Here is a 26,834-nt window from a genome sequence, read left to right as displayed (position 1 = left end):
TAGGAGGAGGCTTATTAGCTGTGTGTGTTTTGAGAGCAGGATGTATAGGAGAGATCTGTCTAATCCCTCAGCTCCAAGCCCATAGGGTTTAGTAAGGTAACAGTCCTTCAGTACTGGTGTTATTTCAGTCTTTCATGTAGGAGTAACGTGTGTGGAGTGATTGTTGTCACTGCCATGCAAGTTAAGGTCAGTGCTACAGGTTTTTCAGGCCTGAGTGGTTTTAAAGCACCTATATGTGCCTGCTTGACTCTTCTCCTGTTTAAGGGTAAGCACTAAGAGAAAGTAGATGATACTACTCCTTTTCTTTTTTCTCTTACTTGTATTTTCTTCTAACTGATGGAGTGAAGCAAATATTTCAGTAGTATGGCTAGTTAATCTTCATCTGTTTTTTCCCCCCCCCCCCCCCCCGCAAGCCTTAGAGTAAAAGAAAATCTTGAGGGTCTTGTATAATCTGGTTCACTTTCTTTAGTGGGAGTGTGGTAGGCTTAGGTTGGTGGTATGTATACTTCTTCAAACACTAATATTCACTGTATAAATTATTATTTATAACAATCTGAATTTTGTATCTTACTGGAGGCCTTGTAAACTAAATAAATACTTCCATTGGTTTTAAATAGAATATTTATAAAAACAGTATGTAGAGGTGGAAATAATTTGTGTAGGACATAAGCTCCAGGCTTTTAGTAATATCATAGATTGAAAGTTACAGCAATGCTCTTAAGTGGTGATTGCCCACTGGGTTTTGTTCTGAACTACTTAAGCAGGCAATAATTCTTAGTTTGAGCTAGCATATTCTTGAAATAATGACTGTTAGCACATTTAGGTCATAATTACGGTAGAAGCAAAGGGCTTGGCATTCGTGTACAAAAGCCTCAGTAGGCCAGACTTCTGTTCCTTAGCTCTGTACAACGGAGTCTTGTGCTTCTTGCAGTATTGCTGAGGAGAGCAAGGAAAGAGTCCAGATTGCACATTGCAGGGAGGCGAGTGGCCATCGGCCAATGCTGATAGCCAATTCAGATGGAAATCTAAACATAGTAGATGTAAATATCCTTTAGCAGAATTAATGAAATCCTTGCCTGTCATTTAAGTAACGATAGGTTATTTTAGGAAAGATAATGTAAGTAAAAATGCATCTTGGAAAAATGTCTTGGTGCACGGTCAGATGCAAGGCACAGCTCATCTGTTGTTGTCTGACAAAGATACTTTAAAAGATGCAGGATGACTTGTCTGTGATATGAACGTTAGGTCTTCAAGTCTGAAAGATGGGTGTAAACCTGGGAGAAAGATGAGACTTATAGCCAACTCATATCAGTAAGAAGTGCATCATCCCTCTGGCTGGGCAGAGTTCTTAGCCATAGTTTTCTGTGGTGATACATTCTCTGCTTTAATTAGGTATGACTTGAAAAAAGTCTTGTGAGCTTCCTTCTCTGCTGCTTCTGGTTTTTTGAGAAATATACTTTATAAACTGTGACAAATGCCAAACAATCCACATCTCCACCCTTCCTTTGCCCTTCTGGAAGACTTTCCTCTTGGTTTGAAGACAAATGCAAACCACCTGATAGTAACTTGAGAAATAAAGGGTAGTATTTATTACAGACAACAGTTCGTGTAACAGAGTAAACTCTTCTGTTTTGAATTCAAATTTTATTAAGCAATTTAAAATCTTTGATTTGTATGTATTCCTTCGCCAAGCTGGATGAATGCTGCATGTGAAGAATGAGAAATCAGTAAACTAAATATTACCTTTAACTTATTTCCAGCACATCATCTGGCTGAGACTTCTGCAAGCTGGAAACCACCATCTTAAGCCAGGATATTTTTTGGTTTGCTTCTGGTGCTTCTGCTTGCAGGTTTTCTCCATCCCACATGGGAGTCTTTGAACAAGATCTGTTTTTTCAATCAGAACATTCAGCACTACTTGTTCCTTTTGAGTTCAAGGGATTTGCCAAAATGTGTTGCGTTTTGTTAAGTAAAACAGAGCCCAAAGGCTGTATGTGATGGTTGAGGCTTTGCTTCCTTCTCATAGGAGCTCTTGCATCTGAAATGTGGGAGGTAGAGTAGAAATGAGTGTGTAGGATGCAGCCTTATTTTAGTAACTGTTCATATTGTCACAGCTGTCTTGGTGACCAGTCGGTGTTGAAAATGATGGTGCTTTAGAGTTGATATGCAGCAAAATTCTGGGCTACATAGTGATGAGAATATTGATTTTCTAATTACTGAATTAGATGTTCCTGATCTTGATTCTATATCTTGATGGATATTGAATTAGAATTCTAATAATTGAATTAGAAAATTCAAATTGTATTTGAAGTAAGTGGACCTAATGTTGGTTCTCTTCTCTTTTTGGAGGCAATAAGAACTCAAATCCTTGTTTTTCCTTAGAACAGCGGAATACAGCCATGCCTTGCACAGTTGGTGAAATATGTTCTTTAGCAGATGTTTTTTTGAGCTCTTGATTTTGCTTGTGCTTCCTGAGCCTGTGGAATATCTGAGAAACTTAACTCTAGTAGCCATCATTTAATACAAAAGATGCCTTCTAGTGTCTTTTTCTTGTTCCTTTTGCAGTTTTGTCCTGGTGTCGTGGCAGCCTTAACCGAGGCTTGAACACCTCATAATGTTGAGGCTTCTTTGTAATAAAAGCTGGGTTACTAAAGCACTGCGTGGAGGAAGTTGAGAGGTTCTATAGTTCAAGCAATCTCTTCAGTCTTTCAAAGAAATTCTGAATTATTAGTGTTGGAACTAACTTCTTCGGCCTTATTTTGGGTTGTAGTCTGTGTAGAGGGTGTTTTTTGAGCCCTATCTTATTTTGTCACATATGAACTCATCAGGGAAAGGAACTACTACTGAAACAGGCTTTGCTAGATAGTTGTGAAACAATTTATACAGAATACAAAGTATTTATAAACCATATTCTTTTACTGTCCCCCTTGGTTAAAAGCTGTTGTTCTAATAGACTTTTTATACCTCTTGTGGAGAACCTAAAGAAACAAAGGGGTACTTGTTAATTGTGCATTAAGAGGTGGATCCCTAAAGTGTAGCATACTGGAAACTGAGGTGTCCCCCTTGAGCACCGATTCCTTAAAACAATAATGGATAATTTTTAGCTGCAGGAAACTTTCTAATTAAAGCTCTGATTATTTTTTTAGACTTGATGTGGAATTTTGGAAAGCTGCAGAATAACCACTCTACAGATTAGTGCTAAAAAGGACAGGTGCCAAATAATTCTCTTTAAAAGCCTATTGTCAAGAACCTTTTTGGTCTAAAGCTATTACTAATAGACTTATGTTGCAAGGAATGCTTAGCCTCCCTGTGAACTTCTTAGGGCTGTGGTAAATAATGCGTAGTTTTAGGAGTAGAATGTTCTCTTTACATTTGGATGCTTGAAGTTTGCACTGCAAGAAACTAGACAGTATGTTGCTTTTTTCAGATGACATAAAGTATTACTTTAACAGTTTCTAAAAAGCTAGTCTTCCAACTTAGTCTTGCCTCAAGCAAAACTAGGATGGGACAGACAATGGTCTGTTAAAACTTGATCAGTTTTACATGATGTTTCAATTTTGAAATGCTTCTTGGACACTGCAGAAAGTGCCAGGAGGCAAAAAAATCACATCTTTCATCTACAGTCTAGTAGCAAAATCATCTGCTGCTGGGAGCTGGCTAAGCACGTCTTTATGAAATTGTTGGTTATAAGGGTTCCATGTAGTTCTGAGTGAAGAGTAGGAAGTAATGTGAAGGAACAGAAAAGAAGGAACAGCCTTCTGTGTTCTCACCAATTTTAGTCCCATAAGCATTAAAAATGGAATTGCAATCATCAAGAAACACCTACATTTGTGTTATGGGGAAATCATCTGAAGTCTTGTGATCTTTTCTTCTCTATCCAAGATGGAACTTCCAGAGACAGAGGAGAAATTGTTAGAAGTGTTTCAAACACATGTAAATTTTCCCAGTGAGATGAGCTGTTGCTGGAACATTTTGTCCTGCAGGATGCAGAGGAGGAGGAGTGGGTTGGAAATGAGTCTGGCTGCCTTACTCTTAGAGCCAAGAAGAGATTTTTGAATTGGCTTTATGTTCTTCATCAGGGCTCTTCATCAATTTGAAAGTAAGTTGTCAAATTGGATGAGCCTCTGACATCCTGTAATTGACTGAGGGGTTGGGTGATACATATTTTTAGTAGTCTCCCCGAAAAAGACATCAGTGACGTCACTGAGAAGATACAGAATTCGTGACATGAGTGCTTTTCTTCTCTCTTCACCCTTAATTTGGCAGAGGCTTTACAAGTCATTACGACATGGGGCTAATTTTTTAAAGACATAAAACCTCTCTTTAGTAGTAGTTTAGAGAGAGAATAATATAGCTTCTCTTTTCTCAGACTTCAGAATGTGTCATAGAAAAAGACTTCAAATCAGAGATAATGATGGTACTGATTTCATCACAGCTCATTCTCCAGCTGCGAGGAATGTTATCGTTGGCTTGCATTTGGAGTTTGTTTTTTATATTCCATTTATTTTATTTTCATTAGTCTACCTTTCAGCAATAAAAATAGCTTATTTTCCTTCCCACTTCTCACCTCTACCAGCCAATTTAAAGATTCTAGTTAGATTAAGTCTTTCACAGGACAGAGTGAGTAACATCTTTTGTTATGCATATTTATCTTGGGTGGCTTGGCCTTCTCACTCCTCTACCTGCTTAGGCTCCTTAGAGGATGGTGCGCTAAGGAAAAGATGGCCATAGTCTTGTGGGATTTCATCCAGCTTGGAGCTGCAGGGACTATTACTGTTACCTCAAGACTTGGAGGAGCTGAGTGTTTGAATTTGCATGCCTGGCTCAGCTCCTACTTGTAGAGACTTGGTGACAGCCGCAGTGTATATCTTTGGGCTGCGCTTACAGGCTTTAGAGAAAGCAGGGCATGTACTCGCAGTGGTGGGCAGAACTTGATTGTGCTAAGATCTATGCCATGAGGCAGCTGAAGAAATGCAAATTCAGCGTTCTCATTGCCCTAGCCAGAATGGTCAAATGGTTCCCATTACTGAAAATCCAATTAGTTTGAAGTGCCAAGCAGTTTGAGAGGGATTCAGCCTGATAAGCATAAAGGGCATGATAAGGAGAGACTGAAAAAGAAAGTTAGCTGCCTTTAACCAGCTCTGGAAAGAGAGCATGGTAGAAAAAGTACATAAAATAAACAGCTTAACATCTCTGTGGGTACATTAAGTATATACCGCAGTGGAGGATCTTGAGGCAAACTCCCAAAGGTATGAAGATAACCATGAAGGGTTTTCTGTAGCATAAGAAATTTCCTTACAGGAGGTATTGAGGGCCAAAAGCCTGTATAGCTTGAAAAAGCTATTGATGAAGTTTTAAAATGACAACACCATAGTGAAGCTAGAGTGGCTCTTAATTGCCTCTTAATAGCCAATACTAACTAGCAAATATGAGGGAAGCAGTTCCTGGTAGAGAATAAATACCTCAACTAGAGTGAACCAGGACTTTGGTTACTTTGAGTTGAGGAGCTGAGGCTGTGGGCCAGATTTAAGATCGCTTTGAGCTGGGAAGTTTGACTAGTCAAGGGAATGTGCATTGGGAAAAGGAAAAAAAAAAAAAGGAGCAAAACATGTTCAAACCTTGCTTCGGAAGGGGACATCTAATTTCTAATTGTAGGCGCATCTGCCTGGCTCGATGTGGGAAAGGTGAGTGTCAACTGGCTTTCTGGTGTGGCTTTTATTTTTTCCCTGCTGCTGTAGTTGGACCAGCACCTTGATAAGCAGTGTTGGCATCCCACAGCGTGCCCACACAAGCAGTTGTGTCCAGTTCATGGCAAACCAAACTGGAGAACTGATCCAGCTGGAAAACAACCTTTACTGGAAACAAACTGAAGTGTGTTGTTTTTATCCAACTACAAAAATTCCTTGATCTAGTTCTCTGCATAGTAGCAAAACCACTTGTTCTGGCCTACTTCTGTGAGCAACAAATGCCTGGAGGAGAAAATGTGTTTGGCAGTTGTGATGGCAGCTAAGGTACGTCAAACTGCAACCTGGAATGGCTTTTGTTGGTAGGAGTGTGATGATGGTAATTTTTTCCTCTTAAGCATTCATTATGTTGTCATTAGCAAGAAGGGCTGCCCAGTAGGAATAAATTTGTTGTGTAAAACAGTACTGATGTCCACAGCATATGTCTAGCCTGGTGGCTTGCTTTGGAGCAGCATTAAGTCTAGTGCCCTGTGCTGAACACCTAATGGTGACTGCAGTCCAACTCCTGGCTTTGTCAGAGAGGGTTGCTTCTGGGTGAGACTCATCTGCGATGTGTGATAAAACACATTAAGTGAGGTTGGGGAGATAATTCACTTCCACAGCATGCTTCTGATCTGAACTAGGACTCATATTCTTAGGGCTTGTACTTGGTATTGAGAAATGGAATTTGCTGATGGAAGGGGGTAGTAGAAACTGGGAGCTGGTATGTGAAGGCTTGTCTGGCTAACATCACTTTTCCACCCCAATCCCATGTAGCCCTTAAGTACATACTTAAAAAATTTTCTTAGTGGAGCATGTCTCATTTGAAAAAGGATTGCTGTTAAGTGTGAGTGGCTAAAATGATAAACTTTTTTGGGAATTTCCATTTTGCTTGTGTTTCAGAATAGATGGGGTTGTATGCTGTCAGTATAGGCCTGAACAGTTGCAGCTCTTTACTTTCTGTATCTGGTGGGATTTAAGAATGTGGATAACTGTATAGTTCAGCTTGATTCTGAAAATGCCATGCTCCTGTGATTTCATTTGCCTCCCCTTTATCTTTTCATGCAACTAAGCACACTGGTTCATTAACTAAGGACTGATACCCTTCTGTCTGCTCTCTCCGTGTTCTAGCTTGTATTATGCTGACTTAAAACTTCAGTGAAACATTTGAATATTAGAAGAACTAAGCAAAATATAACTGTGTTGTAGTTAACTGATTACAGATCACAACCTTGTTCCTCCCTGTCTTTGGTAGTTTTATTGGATTTGCTCTTTTCCTTGAGGAAGAAAGCCCACACATTCTTATATGGCCCTTCTGAACAGAAAAGCAATTAAACACCTGCTGAACTTTTCAGCTGGTTCTTAATAGTAGCCTCTTAGTTGTGGAAATCTTAATCCTTAAAGTGAATCTGAAAGTCTTTGTGCCAGTTACTAAGCTCCTCAGCTTCAGTGTATTTTCAGTCTGTATATGGAAAATTTCTGACCCCCAGTCAGCCTTTCTTTTGACTCCTGTCCTGGATTTCTAGATCTAGTTTTAACTTTACCAGATTTAAAAGAGACGTTGCGGGTGTTTGATCGTGCTACTTTAAATACTTCTCTATTCACACACTTTCCCTTAAACTTGCATAGCATTTCATGAACTGCACTGTGCCTTGGCAAAGGATGCACGCAGCTTTTACCAGTGCATGAACTCGAGTGGTTTTGGTATCTGACTTGGTGTTATTTCAGAAGAAGATGTGGTAAATATTTCAGGTTGTTGGGTACTTTCCTGAAAGATAGGACACATTCAGTAAAACCAGACCAATGGAATCTGTACATATCTAGGCAGCATTATTTATGGTTGAGGAGCACATGTAAACATTGTATCTTATAGCAAATAGAAGTAGATAGGAGAATGAGTTAAAAATGGGTAGAAATTATAATTGTGCAACAGCCCTCATGCTAAGGGAGGCTGCTGTATAGCAAACTTCTGTGAAGGTAAGATAATGTATGGTTAGCATATGAAAAACATATTTGAGGAGGTACTCAAAGGAAACAGGTTTAAAAGATAATCTAATACACCGTTTGTACTATTAATATCTTAGTTTCAAGTGGGTTTAACTTGGGTCATGGACTCAAGTGGCTTTTTTTTTTGTTGCTGCTACTGGTTATTTAAACAGCTGATAAGTAGCCGTGTAGGAAAGTGTCAATATCTGTGGAAACATTAATTTAAAATTATTATTTTCTGCTATTCCTTTTTTTATTGTACACTTTGAAACCTAGCAAATGGAAGTTAACTTCTGGTCCTAACAGCATCGGTGTGCCTTCCCTAAGGCTCATGTTGCTTTGTTTAGATTTGGAAATACCTGTGTGTGGATCTCTTCTCTTTTTATTCCATAGCAGTTACTGAATACACTTGACCAATTTAAATCATAAGCAAGAAGGGTTAGTGCATGTCATGAATGTTTTGTTAGCATGAGTTGAGGAAAGATGTTTTTGTTAACACAGTAAGGCAAGGTTAGAGGAGTTGTTCATCAAAGGTAGTGTGAAGAAATTGCAATTCATACTGATATAAACCTGGTTTTGAAAGCTGGCGGTGAACTTGAGAAGTGTGGTGAGCCTGAAAAACTTGGTGATAGAAGAAGGAAGATGAAGTCTTCTGGTTTTGTTCTGGTTCTTGCACTGGAAGAATAAGGTGGAGTTGAGGAAAGTGCAGCAGTCCATTTGCTGTGGTAAAAATAACCAGCTAATAAAGACTTTTGGAAGATGGCAAGGAATGATATTGCAGCAGTTGAGGGTTACTGATGCTGAGGAAAGAGGGGAAAAATTATGTAGGAGGCATTTAGGATAGAAATAGGCAGGCAGTGAACCTAGTGCTTTTGATTTAGAGCACTGCTCAAGGAATGAAGATATCTAAGCTTTTGTCAGTGATGCTTTTAAGTGTATAGTAGTCTGTCCTTCTTACAAGTTTAAGATCTGGTGTTTGACAGGTAGCAATTATGTAACCTTTAAAAAAGAAGAAACATAGGGAATGTATTTAAAGTAGCTGAGGGTTTGGAAAGTGGGTATAGTATTTGTGCTAGGCACAGTTCCACTCTGCTTTTAAGGTTTTAGCAATGAAAAAGTATGGTAGAACGTCTTAAAGTGGCAGATGGTGTTAAACATACAGAACAGTATGGTAAGCATCTGTATGTTCCGTGTGCTGTTTTGGCACACCTGGCTAAGATGTGGTAGCTAAAATAAGGGAAAAGTTAAATATTTCCCTCTGCCTTGGAAAAAATTCTGAGTAGAATCAGTTTAGTAGTAGGAAACAGGCAAATAGTATCCTGATCTTTGCGATATATGAGTCCCTTCTGAAGTTGTAATCAATGACATCTCAATAGGAGTATTCTTTCATGAACAGAGGCATGTAATATGAAATGCCAGGCAATAGTATTGATTGGAGTGGTATATATGTGTGGATGAGTGGTCCAAACATGAATACTCTTACTACAACACTAATTATGATATACACAAGAATTCTTCTCACTTTTTCTTTTTTCTGCTCCAATTTTACAGAAAAATCAGACATGATACACTGACAGCTTTTGGAAATAAGCATTGGCAATATGATGGAAGCATAAATCTCAAGACTTCAAACCAAAACAGAAATGGCTCATGAGTATTGAAACAAGAGACCGAAGAGCCTCCAACACTTCTGTCTGAGCAGTGGAAAAGGAACAACTACCATGGTAACACTAATAACAGAAAAGCTGCAGAACCAGAGCTTGGATGATCTGGCTTGTAAGACGTACAATATTAATCTGGTAAGCATCTACAGAAATAACATGTAAATGTGAAATGCAAAGTAGATTAAAAGTAACTCAGCACTACATAACATTGAAGCAGGTAGATCAGCCAGAATTCAGCCACTGAAGTTAGGTCTGGTTTGCAAGGTGGATGGGACCCCACCCCTCTGACTCTATTACCACAAATACTGTAGAGCAGATGTGAGGGAATGGGTCCATGGCTAGGTGGCATCTGGGCTTAGGAACTGGATTCAGGAATGCACAGATCTTAGATCAGGAGCAGCCAGACAGACAAGGTCCTCTCCGGATGTTGGCCATTGCAGAAGACCACCTCGTGGTGTCTCAGTTTTATACTGAGTATGATGTATATGGGGTGGAATACTTTGGTCAGTTTTGGATCACCTGTCCTGTCTGCCCCTCCTTGCAGGTGCAGCCCCTTTTTGCCAGCTTGGGGATCACCTTGGTTACTACAGGAATAAGTTATAAGCATTGGCCTTTCTGCTTACCAGTGTCCCACACTCATTTCTAGAGAGAAACTGTCGGAAAAACATTATTAGCTTTTAAAAAATGAAGTTACTTAGGTGAGACTGAGTCTTACAAAACTTGACTCAAATTTGACTCAGACAACATCACTTGGTTGCGTTGCACCTGCCTTCAGGAAAAAAACAACCAAAGTATTTGTTTTCTGGCTGTAGAAGCAGGAAGGCTGTCCCAGGCTTTTATCTCAAGGAAACACGGGATCAAAAGGTAGAGTATCCCTGCTTGAGGTAGAGTTAAGGTAGCTTAACTCTACCTCACAACAATGAGATGTTCTCTGGGAACATAGTGGCTTTCATGAGTTGACAGTATCATTAAATCAAAGAGCTGATCTCTCTTTCCTTGAACATAGACGTCTTGAATTTTAACCTAAGTCTTGGTGTTTTCTATGTGTTCTGGGTAAGCTTTTACTTTTCTTGGTGTTAATGTAGAAGCTTCTATTGGTTTGTGAAGTAACAGTATGTGAGATGCAAGACTTTAGGGTGTGGTGTTAAGAAGGAAATGTAACCGTCTCCGGGCAAGTGTTTGTGGAAGGAAGCTCTGCTTTAAATCCCTTCTTTGCATGTGGGTTTTCATTATTAATTTTTATGAACTGACTTGTTTTTGAAGACTTAGAATTGGGCTGAGTTCCTTGGATGGAAAGACACTAGGCAAAAGACTTCAGGGCTGAGTCTTCAGGTGGGACTTGACTTAATCACTTATTCATGTTCTGAGAAAAGACAGGTCAAATGCTTCTCCTCACTAGTCCCTAACTAGTCATATTTGGAGGATATTGGGTAGACAGGTGGAGGTCTTGTTGACCTGTTAAAACAATGAAAATCACATCTGTATGGTGGTGGTTAATTAGTACCTGAATAATAAATGCTAGCTTTTCTGTGGTTTGGGAAGGATGCTGATAAATTGGAAGAGTTTAAATATACTTGAAATCTGGAAGAAAATGCCTTGAAATAAAGGAAATTAATTTTAAAATTATGAAAATCAGCAGATCATTCTAAGAATAATGAGGAGGATAGCATAGGCTGTGAAGTTCTCAATGTAGTAGATTAGAGTGTATGTAGAAAAATAGCCAGAATTATTTCTGTTACAGTTAGGTTTTCACTAGCGAAGAATGCTTTTTAAATTAGTGATGTAAATTATAATTCATTGTCAGTCTTACTTGCCTGCCTCTTCCGTTTACTCAGTTCAAGACTAGGTGTCTTTTTTAGTGACTATTTTAATGAAAGAACAGCTGCTAAGACTCGGTAAGCCAATTTAAACTTGCAGCACTGTCCTAAATGTCATACCACGTAGTTCGTTTCCTTTTGAATATAGTCTCTTCAAATGCACAAAAGAGGTTCTACTGTTGAATAAGCATTTTAAAATAGACCCACTTTCTTGCATGAAGGAAACAATTACAAGCTTTGGTGAAACTTAGTTTCATTGTTTTGTGTATCTATTTTAAAATGCACTTTTTTCCCACTTGGAAAGTTCTCCAGAGGCATCAGATCTTGGTGTTTTTTTTAAAAGGTGCATTCAAAAAGCAGTAGTTGGAAGAGGGACATGGATGACCTCTTGAGTTTCCGCTTCAGGAAAATGACCTTGTTGAATATTTTGGCCTGATTCCCTGTCAGAGTTTGGATTCAAAATACTTGTAAAAACTGAATATTAATCTAACTGCCACATGACATTGTGCTTAAGGTTCTTTTCCTTCTAAGCATCCTTCAATAGTCTTTTAAACATCCCTAATTATTATGTTATTATTAAGTCATTCTTATTGCCCTTTTAAATGTAGTTCAAGATAGTTGTAAGACTTTGATGGAGAATTCTGTTCCAAAAATGTATTATCTGTAGCTATTATCTGATATTAAATAGGTTGGTATTGCCTTTTATTTGGGGAAAACTGGAGAGAGGGAAATTTGCTAAAAAACCTCTAGTCTTTGTTTTTCTCCTTCAAGAACAGCTGAAATGTAACTATTATTGTTATCTTAATGTACTTGTGTTGTATAGGATGCCTTAATAATCATTCAAAGTAAATGATTGATACTAGTTTTTAAAATATATATCCTATATAACTGGCAACTACAGTTATGAAAAGCAAACTAGTGAAAGTGACTCCTCTCCCTCCTGTCAAGTTGTAGTCTTCAAATGGTTCAAATAGGGCTAATTAACAGTAAATCTGATGGAGTTCTATTGTTTACTTAAAGTAGTCTTCTTTAAAAGGAAGCTATAAATGCATCTACAGATGCAAATGTAAAGGAAAAATTAAATGGCTTGTCTCAAACGCAGGCTTTGATAAAAAGGTGAAAAATCCAATTGCTGTTGTATGCTTTAATGTATTCAGTTATTTCCTACCTCTAAAACAATGATGCCAAGGGAGTGTTGCCTTAGCTTAGTATTTGTATCTTGTAGGTGTGGCTCGGGGATATAAAGTTGTCACTAGCCCTGTGTTGCTATACAGTGGGGAAGAACAGCTTTGTAGCAGTTGACTTTGTATCTGGGAAGGAAGTCTATGTACAATGCTATCTTCTTTGGCTACACACAAAAAACAATGTTCACACAAACTATGTTGCTTTCTTTTTAAAGCAATCTTCCTCTCAGTCCAGGGGGTGGTGATGAGGGGGTAAATAATGGCCCTTGGGCTCTGATGGAGCCTTAAGCCATTTATTTGTAACTCCTTTATAGGAGGCTGGATAGCAAGGTCTATTCTTTGTTTAAGAAATCGAGATACTTCAAGAATGCCTTTGTAGTAATATTTTCTAGGTAAAATTAAAGATAATGGAAAGCATTCTGCATACAAACTTGTTTTATTTTGCAGATGCTGCTGCTGAAGCTTAATCAAACTCTGAAGCACTTTACACACAAACTGTTTTAAGCATGACTTTTACATTGAGTAGTGAACAGTGACCAATAAAGTGATGTAAAAAGCTGTCAGTCTGCAAAGGGTGATTTTTTTAGACAGGAAAGATTTTTTTTTTAATGGGTCTTATACTTGAAATAAAACATTTTGCTCCATTGCTTCTGAAGAAAATGTAAAATACTTGTAAAGTCTGATTTGGGCAATGTTCATTCTGCGCACCCTTGAGAGTTTGTATATTTAATTTAGATAAAGCTATTCCTGACTCTAACTTTAAGGTGAAGTCTTTCGCTTTTTACCCTTAAGATTGAAAATGGAAACCCAATTGTCAGCCTGTAATTTCCTCTGCACTGAAATGAGAATTGGATCAAAGGGTAATTTTCATTAAGAGTAAATTATCACTCTTAATTTTGCAGTTCATTGACATGGGGTAATGTTGCAACTCTCAAAACAGTTTGATACTTGGCAGTATCTCAGAAAACATTACAAGTAGTTAGATGCCAGAGGTTTTGTTTAGAAAGATCAGCTGTTCAGGAATATCTTCAAGATACCCAGCAAAATCCCGTCCTTTTAAAGACATTTTTGAGTGCGCATGCAGGGAAACTGAAAACTGCATGCAGTTTCCTGGAGATGTATGTTCCTTCACACAGTTAAAACTTTTTTTCTGATTAATTTCAGTACTCATCTGAGAAGCTGAACAAAAGTGGCAGCTTGTTCCCATTCGAAATCAACGGTAAGTTCTTCAGAACCCTTCCTGTTTAACGGAGGTAATTGGTATAGCAAGCAGCCTTTCTTTTGTAAATAAGGTGAGGGGGATGGAGCATGCTGTTGTAGAGCCTGCTGGTTTAAGCTGGTCTTTGAACAATACTGGGAATAGCTGGTTGTTAGTTTTGTACTTGTGATCTGTTTTGCATAGTAAAAGCCCTTTTAACACTTTTTTGGTTCTATATCTGCTATGGTGTACAGAAGCACAGCACTGCTTTTTTTCATGCTAAACATTTTGGGTTCTTCTCATAGCAGAAAGCTTTCACATCTTTACTTACCTTCTTATACTTCTTTACCACATAGAATACCCAGCTTGGTCCAAACCATAAATTGAAGAACAGTGCCTTCATACTAGTGTTTTTTCCTCTCCTTGTTCCTATTGGAAGAAGAGTAAATTGTATGTAGCAAAGATAAAAATGCCAGTTATTGGTGTATAAACTTTCTACTGCTATATTAAGGGATGGACTTGAAATTTTGCCTGTTCTGTCATATCTTTAAGCATGGAAGATTATTTGCACAGTGGGATTCCCCATAAAGTGGGAATCTGTGTGAGGTGTAAAGGGAATTGGTATTTTATCTTAAATACCATTACCATGTGGATAATTAAAACTCATATGCAACTATTAACTTTTTTTTTACTGTAAACTTTGAACGAACCTCCCAGCCTGTGAGAAAGTTTCCTAAGGATTTTTAAGATCAGGCGAGTCCAAGCTAGGAAATTGTCCTACAGTAGATGCTGGGAGTTTAACATTATCTGGATCCCGTTGTGTTGGCTATTTTACTTGCATTGAATTATGGATAGTCCCTGCCTTGAAGAGCTTACATGCTTAAGGCAAAGCACAGTATGTGGTTGTACCCATCTGAAAGAATGGAGGAGGAAGGACAGAGGAATTCTAATAAAACGTTGTTTGAATAGGCCAGCTGTCTGCACAGTTAAATGATTTTGAGACAATAGGGTGTTCTTTAAATAAGATCCAAAACCAGGATAATCCATGACATACTTTGGGCATGGAACATGTACAACTATTTGAATTTGCAACTTTTAAAGCTACTCAGTGAATCTTTTAGCTGTTTAACTCTAAAATTTAGTTTACACAGCCAACTATAAGAATATGCAAGTATTTAACGTTTAGGCTATATCCAGTTTTTTAAAATAGATGTAGGGAAAAAACTTGGTATTTTAATAGTCTTTCTTTAAAGCTGGGATAAGTGAAACTTACTTGGCTAATTGGTTTAAATTAGCAAATTTTCTAACCAAGCATGAAGCACTGTTAACTGGCCAACGGTTTTGCTGCTTTTCAATTTGCAAATCCAAAGTCTGCTGTAGTTCTTACACTTCATTGTATAATATGGTGGAACAGCTGTAAAATGTGCAGAATGTTCTCAAAGAAATACTTTACAAAAGACTGAGAGGCTTCGCTGGCAGACTGCTTTTAACCCAGCGTTGCCACTTGAGATGAGAAATTGTGCTCTATGGGTTATGTCTGTATTCACAGTGAAGCTTGCAGGAGGTTCTTAAGGAATACTCGCTTCATTTTATGCATTGAATTAAGATTTTTCACCCCCCCTACACTTTGAGTATGAGCAAAAAAAGGAAACAATCTGTAGTCTGATTTAACTTTATACTGCTTCTAATTTAAAGTAAGACATTTCACACCACAGAATGTGAACACAAATCTCCAACTTTTTTATAGTAGGGTGTTCTTAATGGAAAAGCGTAACAGGCAAGTGGAGGACAGTCTATAAAGAGATTGTCCTGCTCTATTTTTTTTTTTTTAAACCCTCAATATTCCCTGCTGGGTTCTCGCATTACTTGTTTAATCCATTTTAGTTGTACCTTAAGGTCACTGATACAGCTTGTTGTCATAATATGTGCTATGGAAACAGGTAAGGAAGCTGACCCTCTTACTTAGTAAGAACCACAGTACTGTAATCCTTCAGTGTACAGGAAGAAGCTTTAACAAGGTACATACATACTAGAATGCCTGGATTGTCTCCTGAAATACTTTGGTCTTCATGTTTTTGGAATTTTCTACCTCTTTAAAAATGAATGTTATGTAGTGTGAAACTTTGACTAAGAGCTGGGTGTTTGTGGCTCATGCTTCTAAGCTTTACATTACAATAGGTTTAAAATAAATAATCTTTTTCCTTTGCATCTTTCACCTGTATCTATCTTTTGTTTTCAGAAGAAAGTCCTTGGAAAGCTTTAAATGGGGGTTGCCCAATTCAGACTGACACAACAAGGAATTTAGCTTACCCTTTCCCACTGTGCCCATTCAGCACTGGCACTGCCAGCAATGGCAGTCTGCAATGGCAGCAGGAATCTTCCAGTACATCCATGGTATCAGGATGGATAAGTGAATTAAACCTTAATGAAAACTCGGGTCAACCCTTGGCACCACCAACGAAACGCCACTGTAGGTCCCTCTCTGAGCCAGATGAGCTTGCTCGCTGTCGGTCACCGTGGAAGCCTGGCAACTCAAAGGTTTGGACTCCCGTATCAAAGAGACGGTGTAATAGTGGTGGTAGCGCTACCTTGCAACGCTGCAACAGTCATGGAAGTGCAACCTTACAGAGAAGCACAAGTATCAGTCTGCCACAAAACATACTGTCGCTCAATAATGTCTTCACTATCACCAGCTTCAACACCTCACCAGTACCCAGACCTTCCTCTGCCAGCAGCGGGTTTGTGGACAGCAGCGAGGGCAGCACAAGCTCAAGTACCCGCTGGAATTCTGGAGGTCCTTGTGACTTTAACCCAAGGCGCCGCCTCTCCCTCTCCCAGGAGCACATCACCGAGACAGGAAATCTCTTGCCTTCAGCCAACAGCACTCCCACCTCCACACCCGAGCTCAGCCGGCGTCAGGGCTTGTTGAGATGCCGCTCTCAGCCTTGTGTTCTGAATGAAAAGAAAAGCCGGCTAAAGCGCAGACGGGAGGAGGATGTACGATGGAACAGACCATCGTTAGACTTTTTTAAAATGACACGGGTGAGATTTTACTTTCCTCAGTGTGTGGAGGGGACTTTTGCAGAAAAGCTAATTCTAGTTAAACTGAACTAATTTCTGGTTAGATTTGCTTGTGTTCTAGTACTGATATATTACCTTCAGCAGTACAGCAGGCTTCTTACCCTTGCCAGTGCTATACCCTGTCGCAACTTATCTACTCTTTGCTCCCAAAGCCCAGATTTTGAAGTCCCGTTTACTTCATATACAGTAAAAAGAGCTATGGAAAGATATTTGAAGCAGAGGCCAAAGGAAAATGGCTTGTTTTTAGAATGCAAGGAAGCCATGGGGAAGAGAGGCAGACGGGATAGCAAAAAAGATGTGCCACTGTTGCCAGAGAACAGCATTTGATTTCTAAGTCATTTTGTGCAGATCTGTTTTAGTGTCCCTGTACTGTTTGAGTAATTCCATAAAGCTAAATAAGAGCAAGCAAACCCATGTATAAATGAATTGACTAAAGAAACTGTTAATATGCAGTCAGAAATAGAAGTAGTGTTCATACAGTAACTGCAGGTGTTCCAGCTCAATAGAGAAGTGTTTTACTCCACTTGGAATTCTACTGCTCAAGTGAGAGTAAAGTTGCTGATTTAAAAACGACTGAACTTCTGTTCATGCCTGTACCTTGCATGCAGTACTAATGCATGTACACAGCTCACTTTTCAAAGCTGCTACGTCCACAAGAGGCAACTGCTGCAGTTTAAAACTGAAGATGCTATTTTAATTTCTGTAGATGTAAAATTGAGTCTTATGTTATGGTCAAAGAATACCTCATGCTTGTGAGAGTATAACCCTACTGCCTTCAGTAGATGCTGGACTTGAAGAAGCTTGTGTGAGTAATGGAGAGGAGACAGTTTGCAGAAGTAACAAAATGTAAGGAAAGAAAAGTTCTGTGCATTTTTAGTAAGATATTGGAACTGCTGAACTGTCTACGGTGGAATATTCTTGGAATTAGCTAGTTTATATCCACTTTGCCTAGCTAAAAGTCTATGATGGCATCTGTCTCCTTCTCTTATACTTTTGTAAGACAACTTACCCATAGCTTAAGTATTTTCTTCTTTAAAATTACAGCTTTTTTTCAGTGAAGCTGTGGGGTAGGTAGTTGGGTGGCAAGCCATCCAGAATTATTTGCTTGCTTATTGTCAAGGTTGATAACCAGTTCTGTTCTAGATATGACTAGACACTGTTCTGAGTTTTGGATAAGATGCAAGTTTACTAGTTAGCTAAACGGATCTTACCAGTTTCTCTGTGTTAATCACTTCTGAGATTAGTTCGCTAATCTACTCCAGAAACATGAGTGGATTTGCGTTTCAACTGCCCGTGTGGTCTAATGCCGGTTCCTTTATTTAAACAGAATGTAAAATTTAAAGCCTGCTCCTTTCTTGGCTAGACTCACTGCTTGCATTCCTCAATCTCTAGGGATAAAATGCAGTATTTCAGACAGGCAGAATTATTTCACTTGATCACATGTTATACCTTCTAAATAATCCATACGATGGTGTGTATGGAGCGGACCTGAGAGAGCCCATGTCTGCAGAAGGTATTTTTAGCTATTTAGGCTTGCTGCTGAATTCAGGAGCGCACAGAACTGATATTCAGCCAATCTCTGTCACTTTTCATGTTGGACCTATTTTGAAATGATGTTTCTATGATAAGCAGAGTACTTTATGCAACAAAGTTCGTTCTGCAGTGTCAAGGCCTGATGGTTTTTTTTAGCTGTTTCAGTAGAATCTTCCTATAAAGATACTACTGTGTATTTAATCAAAGGCACAAAGTATAGTTTGGAAATACATCAACCTTTAAACATGCTAAACTTTAATGAAAACATCTGTTTAAAAGCTAGGCAAGTACTGAAGACATTTGAAGTACAAATTGAATTAAGATTTTGAGAAATGTAGGGGGTGTTTAGAATGGCAACTTGCTTACCCATTACACTGTTAGAAGTCTTACATTTCTACATAGACCAACTTCTCCTCATGCCCCAACTCCTGGCAAATGCATGTGCTTTGAAACTTAATATTGTAATCTTAAACATTTCTCTTTCTCTCTAAACTTAAACAAAATTACTGCTGTGCAAAATATTATAAGCTGATACTACAGAAGACTTGTTTTGAAGTGTCATACAAGATGTGGATGTGTCCTATATCTGCATATAGCTCAGTGAAGATCAGGACTAGGATAAGGGGAAGTTCAGTAAGACCTCCCTTTCATGTATTTTGATGGCTCCTTATTGTTTCCAAAAATACCTTTTCTGTGATTTCAAATTCACTTGTAAGTCAGTTTATGAAAGACCTATGTTGAAAACAGGTGCTTTTAAGGATTTTTGTTCTAAGCTTTATTGCAAGTGTTTTGATGTCCTCAGTCTTCCTAAAAAGCTAAACTTGCTAAATAGTTGCTCAGAACCAGGTCAGTAACTGGAGAATTGTGGAGAACTTAAGTTGTAGTTGACCCGTGTTATGATAGATCTGTAGGTGCTGGGGAGGGAGAGTTTATTACTTCGTGTAATAGTGTATATTGGAGTCACAGCTGTGAAAAGAGGAGTTTTGAGTCTGCAGCCATTTCTGCCAGTGCTCTGAAGTTCTGAGAGGTTGACATTGAAACACCTGCCAAATTGCTCAAGGCTTCTCAAATCAATATTTATCAGAATTAAATGATTTATTTACTTTAACCTGAAGCAAGTACAGTTACATGTGAATGAAGTCCTCAGATAGCTATGTGTTTGGGTGAATCTTTAGCAGGAGAAAGGGGTGAAAGATATTTTTGGTTTGGTTTGGTGGTTTTTGCATTAGTGAACTGTTTTGCTAGCTGAACTTTGGAAAATGTACAGGGTTGATGCTGCTTCAGTCCCTGCTAATTTGCTAAGTGTAAGTGCTAGAAAATCAAAAGTCTAATTGTGAAAGCATAGTTCCCATTGCTTTTTAAGATTTAATAGAATTCATAGGTGAGTAAATTCAGATTATTAATCAGTCCTTAGTTTCTATACTAGTTCATGGTTCGCTCCTTCTGCTGTTCCCTCTTTAATGGTCTGATTTATACCTTTATACAAAAGAAGGAAAGAAATCAGGCAGCTCTTGAACACTAAGCTGCTTCTTTCTATATACCTGGATTTTATTTTCTTCCACGCGCGTTCACACTTCACTGTACTACCACTCTGTTTTGGATTATATGCCCCCTTGGAAAAGAATATGCTAGGTCTTCACCTTGTGTAGAAAACACTACATTAATTTTCATTAAAATGAATAATTCACGTGCGTAGATATAGATTGGAAGGATCAGGCAGACTGCTGTACACCACCATTTACGTCTCAGATAGTGCTAAATTCTGGAAGGATCTTTTTCTGGACTCGAAGCTGAAAATACAAACTTGTGAAACTTCAGACCTTCTAGAACATCAAGACAGCTGTAAAAACAAGTAGAAAAGACTGTAGGAAGTGATAACAAAATATGATAGGTGTTTTCAGCCCCTAAGGACTCCAAATGACTTTCTGTGCTCAGTCAGCATGCGAGAATAGCTGTATGGGCTGTGGAACAGCAGAAGACAGTACCTATGCCTACTTAGTTGTGCAGTCACCCAAGTAAGAAGCTGGCTGCAGTGAGGAGCATTCACTGCAGGCAGGCATCTTGTCGCTCTGTTATTTCAAGATGACTGCATGGCAAAGAGACTCTTTGGACTTGTGCGGCTAGTAAGTTCTATCACAGAGGCTACCACAGAGTAAGTAAAGGTGGCATTTAGACTGGTAATGGCAGTAGGAAGGTTGAAATGTTTCTTTACTGAAGAGTTCTTCCACTCCAGGAAATTGCTGAGCTTTTTCAAATGTTCTGCTTCATGAATTACGTCACTTGATCCTGAGGTGTGACAAGTGAAGAACAGCCAAGAGCTTGCACGTGTTTTTCAGTGTGTAAGCAAGTTTTATTGTGACAGTGAGATGTTGCTCTGTTTCAGATCAAACAACACACTGTGGTTTGAAGTCTTTCTGGTGCTTAACATTCTTGTGCTGCTCTTCCCCAATGCTGTGGCATGGAGTTGCCAAAAAAATAATCTTGGTGTCATGCTTAAAAGAAATCCAGACGTGTTTTAACGTGTTCTCTGAAGTGGTCTTTGGTCTGTTTAAATAGTGCAAAATAGCTGGCTTTAAATAAGGAGTGGTGTCAACTGCTCAGTGCTATAGCATCTCATGCATTAACATTAGACAAGATAAGACAACAATGTGAAGTTTTAAGGTTCTCTAAACAGTGAAGGAACTCGAGACTGGAGTTGTGATTTCCTCACAAGTGCTTCTGCTTTCTGAGAAACGTTTTGAGGTCGTCTGGATTTTATGCTAGTGGATTTTCTTGGTACTGAGAAAATCCTAAGTGCCACACCAGGACAGGCCAAACTGTAGGCTGGCATCCTGCCCGACAGAACAGCTGCTTTGAGCCATGCAGGAACAATGAATGTGCAATGTGATACTTCCTCCAGTGTGATGGCCTGGCTCCTGCCAAGGTGCATCTTGGGGGATTCAAACTCTTATAACTGCTGATAGCTCTATTTTCTATTGATAATCTGTTTTAAACTCTTCATCTTGAACATCTACAGTATTCCACAACAGTTTAATTTGTGTGAATTCTGTTCATCACCTTCTCCAAACACTCAAATGCTTGGGGTTTTTTTCTTTTTTTTTGTTTTTACTTTAACATCTTGAATCAGCAAAACACTTGGGTAACTTTGATCCATGAAGTAAATGAGCTTAAATTTTATCTGCTTTATGATAATCGATTTTATGCTTTGGGTCACAGTGATGTAGTAGCTTTGTGGATCGATGTAGCAGGGAGGGCTTCTCACAGAAGGTGGCATCTGAGTCATGAAGACTTGTCAACTCTGACCAAAACAGTGGGACTGGTATCACTTAGGTATGAGGATAAACAGAGAGATTAGGTGATAGCGACTTTCCAGTACAGTTTAAAAATGCACATGCAGTAGGGATGATTGGGGTTGGATGTATTTTCCTGAAGGGTATGATGGGAAAGGATGGAATTTTATGAAGGGCAGAACAAATTGGGAGTGCTGCAACTGAACTTTGATCGGATGACTGCTACCTTTCCTGCAGAGACTTTTAATACCTCCTGATCTCTCTTGTGGGATCTCTGCAGCTGCTTACTTGAATTTTACTTTGTGAGATGCCAGTTTGCAGTAGCCAGTGTTGATAGATACAAGGGTAAGGTGTAATACTAATTATTTTAAGTAACTAAACCAAGGAAACAAACTTGTAATTGCTCTCTGAGAACTATTAGGCATTCATGTTGTTTTGTCACTCTTTGAGGTCACTGTGATAGTCAGTATGCAGACTGGTAAATGAATTAGCCTCACTAATTTTAAGAAAAGTAAACTGTGAAGCATTCTCCTTGATTCTTTGAATTCTTGTTGTCTAGAAAACTTCCAGATGTGTCCTCTTTAGGTATAGTTACAGTAGATTTGTTCACTTTGTTACAACAAAGTGGATTAATGCTCAAAGCTGCACGAGCAGTGTTCTGTTGTAAGTAGAACTGAAGCGTATGGCCTTAGAAAAAGCAGTATCATACACGTAAATAGTGTAGTGAAATAACTGCTCACTCACATTGGGCTTTCTTGCAGGCTACTGTTTTAACGTGCAAGATAAAGAAGTGATATCAAGAGTCCCTTACAATGGTAGCAAAGGTAACGTGTCAGTCAAGCTTGGACTGGCTGAAGTAGGTTAAGTACTGGCTCATAAGGTTCATCCAGATTGTGTTCCCTAAATAGTAAGGATGTTGCTTTAAATAGTTTGAGATGCTTATGTAAAGCTTGTCTGTTATAGCCTTCTGCCAAAATGGGAACAAACAGGTTATTTGGAGTAGATGTATTTTCTGCTTGTGGATACAGTTAAGTCAGCAAAGGCTGTTCTCTGCATAGCACAGTACACTTGTGTAGGGTGATTTAGGGAAGATACTTGACACCATTGCAAGTCTTAATTACTTAAGCTCTTGTGGTACTCTTGCAAGAAGATCTAGTATAGCATCTCTTCAGAATATAGGTCTGTTTTTTCTGCCTGTGGATGAATTTGCAGTTCAGTGATGCGTTGATGTGCACTGCTGCTTGCCAGATAAAATAGGTGGTAGATGTCCTTGCACTGTATGGGAGTGTTTTCTGCTTCAGGGCATCCTTGTTGCCCTTGGCTTTTGGAATATGGAAAATACAATACAGATGAGCAATGTCTTGTGAAGGATTGCACTGGGGTTGATTTGGATCAATAAAATGGCAGCAAGCGTGCCACACAGTTAATTTACTAGTAGCTTCCCTTTGTGTGTAACATTAAGAACCAAAAAGAGCAGCTATGAATGAAGCAGTTGAGGCAGGGACAGATTTTTGGTTCTTATTTGAAAATTTAATACCTACTCATAGGGGAGCCTTTAACTTCACATTTGAAAAATAGAGGTAATCCTGGACTACCTTTGCTTTGAAAAATGATTCTGAGGCCTTTTTTTTTTTCACTTCCCATGGTAGTAATTTCTATAAGTGATCATAAACCAAGAAAGCAAAATGTAAGATGATTTGTATTTCTAAAGACATAAAGTAATTTAAGCTCAGTGGCCTTGTTCAGAGTAAGGGAGCTGGATATCAAAGTTGTCCAGCTGAAAATCAGTGACTTAAATCCACTTTGTGTAATTCTAAGTGTAAACTTAATTTATAGCTGAGAAGAAATGGTCAGCAATGGATCTCATAAAAAATTCCTTCCGTTTGTCTGTATGATGTACCCCTACACGCAGGAGGGCAAAAGGCTTCAGCATTTCTACAGTGTCTTTTTTCTTGAAGGACGATGTTAAGACTGGAGGACAAATGTGAAATGGAAGTGGATAAAATAATATACTTGTAGGTTTTCTAAGCTCTGGTAGAGTGGAAATAAACTATGGCTATGCCTGCAGGATTTTGAATAATGAAATAAAAGTAAACTTTGATCTAGTCACGTGTTAGTCCAGCTGCTTATATTTATTCTTGGCAAATTAGTTGAGTAGCTAGAGAATTGCTAAGATCAGGAAGGACTTCTTTTTTGAAAGTAGTAGGGATGTGGAAGATTGGAAGAGTTTCCTCAGATGCCTACTCTGCTGTGGCATTTGACAGGGAGACTTTTTAAGAACTCCAGTGATGGCCAGTGACAGCCCCAGCACCACTGTCATGGGTGAAACAACACCGAAGCTCTTGGATTCTGCACCTGTCTCTGGGTAACAGATGTCTGGTCAACTTCCAAGTATTTTGGTTTGGATTGTAGGGTTAAATTGGCTTTTTTGAAGTTGAGCAATGTGCATCTACTATGTAGTGATTATGGCCCCCATATCCCCAAATTAAATGAGAACGTGTGCAACAGTTTAAGTTGAAGTTTGTGTGGGTGACTATTTATGTTGGCTTATTATCACTCTGTAAAAAACAATTGTGGAAATTATGGGTGAGGAAAGATGTTTTGAATCATCCTGTCTAATTCTCTACTGATGCATGGTTACTTCCCACGATATATATATTTTTATAGTATTTGGTCCACTGTAGCCTTTTAAATGCCTCCAGGGATGTGGTTTCCTTAGCAGATAAAGAGCCTTTTGTGGGAAGCAAATGCAGTTTCGCTTAAGCTATAAGCTGTCACTTAAGATAGTGGCATGTCTTTTTGGATCTCTTTCCTACTGTAATGGTAACAGATAATATTTTATGGAAATAAAACTTTAAATTACTAGGCGAACTAGATGATCCTTAAGGTCCCATGCAACCCAAGCCATTCCATGATTCTATGAAATTAAGCTTCCTGGTCCTCTGGTTAAAACATAGGAGCTTTCTTAATAAATGTTGGAAAGCAGTTTCTGCCGGAGTGGGAGGAGGGACAGCAAATATTAAGTATTTGTGTCTAGAGACTGGATATCTGTGTCCAGTTGTTCCTTTCTGTTTTGTTAAAGTGTTAGGAATTACTGTACTATTTGCCTGAAATGTTTTTTCTTGAGTTAGAGCAATTACAGGAGCAGTAGTTTTTGCTGTAAGAAATTATAGTCAAGGACTTGTGGCTTCTTGCAGAGCTTTCTGAGGACTCGAGTAGGACCAGCTACAGTGTTAAGCTAGATCTTCATTTCCAGCCAAACATTTAGAATATTCTTTTCACTTAGTTAGAGACTCTTAATAATTTAAAGCTCTTCAAAGTACTTCAGTAAAATAGGATAATCAAAATGAATAGCTTGTGGAAAGTGATGAACCTTTTCAGTCACCTAAGTTTTATTTACTTTTCTTTATGAAGTGTTGTACAGATGCTGCTTCCTATCTGAAGTTCTGTGAAAAAAAAAATCAACTGCTGTTTTCAAAACTTAAAAAAGCAAAATTATTTCATTACCCTGTATTGCGTCGGAACAAAGCCTGTGTTCCTCTGATCTGCAGTGAAGATGTGCATAACTAACAATTGGGCTTAAACTCCAGACATATTTAAAAAACCCTGAAACAACACAACTTTGTTCTGTAGAGGGGGAGGGTATACTGGGGAGTGTTTAGTTCAAATGTTTTCCTTCTCAAACAGATTTCAGACTTGAGGAAAGCCAACAGTCCCTCAGAGCTTGATGCTGCTTCTTGAGTTGTGATACATTGGGTCTGTGGAACTAGGGATTTGTTCCTGTATTTGAGTCTATGTAACTTAAATATCCCTGTACTTGTTAGCATTTTTCTAAACATCGTAATCATGTGTAGCATCTAGTGCTTGTTTCTTGCCATGTACAATGTTTGAGTGGGAACTTGCTTAAATAGCAGTAGCGTTTTCAGGGAGGTATTAATTTTTCTAGAGAACGCATTTGTGGCATAAGTAGTTCATGCAAGACAGCTTTTTAACCTTGTTAGGAATCTGTATTTTCCACTGGGCTTTAAGTTGCTATCTGACAATCAGTTATGAGTTTGGATTTTGTCATTTCAGGCATAGTTATATGGCTCTTTCATCCTTGTAAACCTAAATAGATGAATGGCACATCTGTTGTGTGAAAGTGATGTAGGAAGTCTCTACATTTTTCTATTTCAGGAGTGACTTTGTTAACATAACATCAGTTAAAAGGCTTATTTATAAATATGTAGTTCTTATTGACACCACAGTGTTTGAAAACTGGTGTTTGTTTTCTATAGGCAGGGTTACCTCATCCCTTCTTGGATGGTTTCGAATATGAAATGCTTGAAAATCCTGGTTTTATTTTTTTTAATATATGAGTATTATGCGTAATTACTAACAAGCAATGTAACAACACTAAGTTTTAACTACTTTTAATAAGATTAGGCAATGTACCAGGTGAAATCAGAACTGCTCCTGTACAAGGAGCTCAGTTTCACCAAAATGTGTGTAGCAACATTGTCTAAAGACAACCTTTGTACCATGACTAACTCTAAAGGATGGATTAAGGACCAGATGTTGGGAACTTTTACTATTGATGGGGAGGAGCAGAGGCTTAAGCGTGGGTTTCAGTTCTTTACTGTACTGTGATGAATTCCTGTGGAAGCGAGTAAAGAGCCTAGGTAGGTTCCTAAAATTGAAGATGTTGGATTATACTGTTCTTTCAGGGGGAGGTACATATTGTATAAACATTTCCAACATTTGACTATAAGAAAGGCACTTCAGGTTATAACTTAATTTATAACAAGCCTTATAAAGCTCAGGATACCAGAATGTGCTATAGCGTGCAGATACTGAACAGACTTGTCTGAGCTTTTCATGGAACACCTGTAGGCTTTATCCAAGTGCATATGTAACATATAACTCAGCTCAAAATGGGGAAAAAAATGCTGTTGATTTAATAGAGATACTGCCCTGTGGAATTAACCTTTCTTTTGAACAGTTTGTGTGAACCTTATGTTTGCAATACATGCAGTTGATTGTGTAAGCTGTAAGAGTTTCCTGGCAGAACAATGCTAACTTAAGAATGTAATTATTACAAAAGCAAGATTTAGGAGACGGTTAGGTGACCAGCTGAGTTCATAAATTTGTATCCTCTTTGCTTGATGATACTTGTTGAGTCCAGCAAATCAGACTGGGAAGGATGCCTGTTTTTCAAGGTTTTCAGCATTTCTGTTTTTCCGTTTGGAAAAAAAAAAAAATCTTTTTCCACAAAGTAGAAACATCCCTGATAGCAATTGTTTATGTCCATTTCTTGAACCTTACAGTTCAAATAGCTGTACAGTTCAGTGCAACTGTTGAAACTGCATTTTTTGACAA

The 26,834-nt window shown here is 38.5% G+C and overlaps 1 protein-coding gene across 2 annotated transcripts in view; it reads left to right on the top strand.

Moving 5' to 3' along the window:
• The window catches only part of FAM53A (family with sequence similarity 53 member A), a 68,056-nt gene that overhangs the window by 12,568 nt on the left and 28,654 nt on the right, over positions 1–26,834 (top strand). The window contains exons 2-4 of one of the 2 annotated variants that reach the window (XM_054065564.1): positions 9,261–9,508; positions 13,539–13,593; positions 15,815–16,614. In XM_054065564.1, coding sequence (XP_053921539.1) covers positions 9,431–9,508; positions 13,539–13,593; positions 15,815–16,614 — 933 coding nt within the window. In that variant the 5' untranslated portion in view covers positions 9,261–9,430. Of the gene's footprint in view, positions 1–9,260; positions 9,509–13,538; positions 13,594–15,811; positions 16,615–26,834 lie in introns of both variants that reach the window. The other variant, XM_054065563.1, reaches the window with a different exon arrangement.

The sequence above is a fragment of the Cuculus canorus genome, chromosome 4 (assembly GCF_017976375.1).
Source record: "Cuculus canorus isolate bCucCan1 chromosome 4, bCucCan1.pri, whole genome shotgun sequence".
NCBI classification, from domain to species: domain Eukaryota; kingdom Metazoa; phylum Chordata; class Aves; order Cuculiformes; family Cuculidae; genus Cuculus; species Cuculus canorus.
This window is presented reverse-complemented; position numbering and strand designations above follow the sequence as displayed.